The sequence below is a fragment of the Lactuca virosa genome, chromosome 7 (assembly GCF_052849685.1).
Source record: "Lactuca virosa cultivar CGN04683 chromosome 7, Lactuca_virosa_CGN04683_v6, whole genome shotgun sequence".
Taxonomy (NCBI): domain Eukaryota; kingdom Viridiplantae; phylum Streptophyta; class Magnoliopsida; order Asterales; family Asteraceae; genus Lactuca; species Lactuca virosa.
In genome coordinates this window covers 48,383,282-48,386,518 of record NC_136432.1, presented here as the reverse complement: position 1 = coordinate 48,386,518, position 3,237 = coordinate 48,383,282, and the positions used below count along the sequence as shown (strand labels likewise).

The following is a 3,237-nucleotide window of genomic DNA, read 5'->3' as shown; positions in this document are numbered from 1 at the left end:
CTTATATGTTTAAACCTATATGGGCTTGTTGGTGTGGACACGAGAGAGTGTGTATGGGTGTGGGTGTAGGGTATAGGTGTAGGGTGGGATATACGTTGGTGTGGGCTTATTGGCGTGGGTGTGTTAGTGTGAATATTGGTATGGATGAGGGTGCGGATGTAGGTGTGGGGTGAGGTGTTTGAGTATGGGTGGAACGGGTAGGTAGACCTGGCAATTCGTGTATTCGTGTCATGAAAAAATGTCATCCATGAATTTGACATGATATGATTACACGATAAGAAATAAGCTTTATCTCAATTTTCAAGATGTATTCGTGTCGTGCTGTGTCTCTCACAGATTCGTGTATTCGTGTCTGGAATTGCCAGGTCTACGGGTAGGGTGATATGGGAGTGTGTAAATGGGTGTGTGGTGGTGGTGTGGGGGTGTTTGTATAGGTATGGGTGTGGGGTGGAATTTGGCGGGAGATAGGGGTGTAGGGGTGGGTAGGTGTAGGCGTAGGGGTGGGTAGGTGTAGGCGTAGGGGTGAGTTTGACGTTGGTGTCGTTGTGGACCTGTTGGGGTGGGCGTGAACATGTGTGTGGGTTTTGGTCTGTTGGTGTGGGGTTGGGACTTATGGTGTGTGTGGGTGTGTGGATGGGTTTAGAGGTGGGGTGGGGATACAGTGGGTGTGAGTGTGTGTTTTGGGGGGGGGGGGGGGGGGGTTATGGGTATGTGGGCGTAGGCTTGTAGATGTGGAGGGTAGGTGAGTGGATGAATGGAGTATGGGAAAGGCGATAATAATATGTTTTCATTTGATGAATAAATGCTAAAATAAAGAGAATGTGGGATGACATCTTTTTGCTTATAATAAAACATAAGGAACGAAATCTAAAATCTTTGCCTTTAGCCAAAAAAAAAAATGACCAATTCTTTAGGACACAAAATTTAATGAAATTTAAAGAATTCTAAATCCTTTTGATCTTGTTAACGTTGGAATTTACATTCTAATTCCTCCAAATTCTTTCGAAATCCATGAACCAAACACGCTAGAAAATCCTTAGATGCGTTTCTTTATGTACACCGAATTCCTTTTGGTATGTGAAGTTATCTTACTATTTCCTTGATCCTAATATCAGTTGATTTCCACCTCCTAACAGCTTTCTTTCTGATACAATTCCTCTCCTAATGGTGCATTTAAAGGTCTTGGGGGAATGATCAAACTACTTGCATCTGACACCATATATTCGTGTTCATCATTCATTATGTAGTCACACACCCACCTCAACATTCATTTCAGAATGAGACCATATTTTCATGTTTTCCCCCTACTGGCATTACTGCAACATCCAGATTCATACTTATTTGGAAATGTCAAATTATTTTAAATGTTAATGAAAATTGAGTTTTATGGGTTAAGTTGGTAACTTTCATAAAAACCCAACGTACTTTTGCTGTTGTGTGGAAAAGGTGGTGATTTCCATGTGAAACTAAATTAAAGAGAAATGTTGTAGATATATATATTTATGGAGTGGCAAATGGCAACTATATAATGTAACTGAAGATCGATTAGGGTCAACCTATGTCAAAATTGATACGGTGTTTGTATCCGTGCATGTTGTTAGAGAAGAAGAAACATCATAATAAAAGCTTATGAGCCAAGAATATTATTTTTACATTGACAACAATTAGCTTTTTGCAATTAACACAAGAAATATTCAAAAAAAAAAATGTTCAATTCAAATCACATTTGGAAACTTCACATTTGATGGAAAAATGAAACCTTTTGCTTCCAAACGAGACACAACCTACCAAAACAACAATACAACAATAAGAATCACACAAGGCATGTATGCGTTAATTAATGGGGTGTTTGGAGGTATGATTTGATAGTGATTATTGCAACTTGAGGAGATAATCAGGTAACCATTTGATCAAAGCTAAAGGGGATAGTTACGTAATTCTATGTATATCTCAATAAATTGTCAAAAGGAAAATAAATTGTACCTCAGAACAGAAACCCCCAATTTTAAGCTCCTTGACATGGCGAAGGTTTAATATAAATCCTTTAAGCATCTCTTCCTTCGCTTCTTCAGGTGTTGTCTCACTGTTTCTATAATCTATGTTAGCTTCAACTAAAGAAGACACATTTAGCAACAAGAGCTTCAACAACAGCAATTCATCTTGGATTGTTAGTGATAATATATTGGGAGCATTGATTTCGATGATATCAGCTTCAAATTTATCATAAGGAACAATGTATCCAGATAACACCAACTTCTTAACGCTTTGTGAAGCAATATCGAGCCTTCTATAGCCATAACAATAATTCAATTCAAAGGTTTCCAATTGAGGGCTACCATGTAATATGTTTTTAATCAGATCTTCATCTAACTTCCCAAATGTAATACACAAAGTCCTGAGATTTTTCCAACTGATTGCCCCAATTGGATCAAAGATGCAGCCTTCTAATGTGAGATCACTAAAACTTGATCTGGCGAAAAAAGATTGATCTAACAAAAACTCAGCTTTGAGATCCGTATTCCATAATGTTAAATTAAGCTCTTCAACGTTACAGTTCATGGCATAACCAATCCAATTGCTGAATTGAGTTTCAAATCGAATATCATAAGCGGTATACAGTACGAATTTCTTGAGCTTTGATTGGCGACATTTAGTTAGGGTTTTGTCGACGAACGAAATGAAATCATGATTATCATCAGCATGTTCGAAAATTAGAGTAGGAACCAAAGTCCAGAGATGATTCCATCGTTTGGAGAGAGTACCTGTTCTAATGGCGCATTTTGTGGAGGGTAAACAAGAGAGGATTTCATGAATCAAGCCGTCTGGCAACGCACTAATTCGATCTTCTGCGTCCTCTTCCACGAATTCTAGAGACTCTGTCCGATTTGGAGCGATTGTAGGTAAATTTAGTCCTTCTTCCACCGTTTCCATGGCGGCGACAGAACCCTCTTTGCTTTCCCCACGAAAAAATGAACATCTGAACCAGTCGCAGGTTTATTGTGAAACAGTCTTCTTCTTTGAATAACTAAAGGGAAATTAAATATTCTGCTGACATTTTTCGTACTTATCTTCCTCTCATTTGAAGTGGCCACATGTGTCATAAAATTAATTATATTTTAAGACACTTGTGATTATTTAAAGTTGATAGAAAGATAATTAGGAAGAAAAAAGTAGAAGGATATTTAATTTCTCATAACTAAATTAGGTTCCTAGATAAATAAGATAATTATTTTCATA

The 3,237-nt window shown here is 37.8% G+C and overlaps 1 protein-coding gene across 1 annotated transcript; it reads right to left on the bottom strand.

Moving 5' to 3' along the window:
• Positions 1–1,614: 1,614 nt before the first annotated feature.
• Positions 1,615–3,017, bottom strand: LOC145123567 (F-box protein At5g03100-like). Its single transcript, XM_079058778.1, has 2 exons — positions 1,984–3,017; positions 1,615–1,784 (listed from the first exon to the last, which is right to left on the bottom strand). The coding sequence occupies exons 1-2, from the start codon at positions 2,929–2,931 to the stop codon at positions 1,716–1,718; spliced, it is 1,017 nt and encodes a 338-aa protein (XP_078914904.1). The 5' UTR covers positions 2,932–3,017; the 3' UTR covers positions 1,615–1,715.
• Between the last annotated feature and the right edge of the window lie 220 nt (positions 3,018–3,237).

What these genes read in the sequence shown, in the direction of transcription:
- LOC145123567 (XM_079058778.1), bottom strand. Translation starts at nt 2,931, where the DNA reads ATGGAAACGGTGGAAGAAGGACTAAATTTACCTACAATCGCTCCAAAT. An exon ending in TTGGGGGTTTCTGTTCTGAG is followed by an intron (nt 1,785 to 1,983) that starts GTACAATTTATT and finishes TTGTTTTGGTAG; the next exon opens with GTTGTGTCTCGTTTGGAAGC.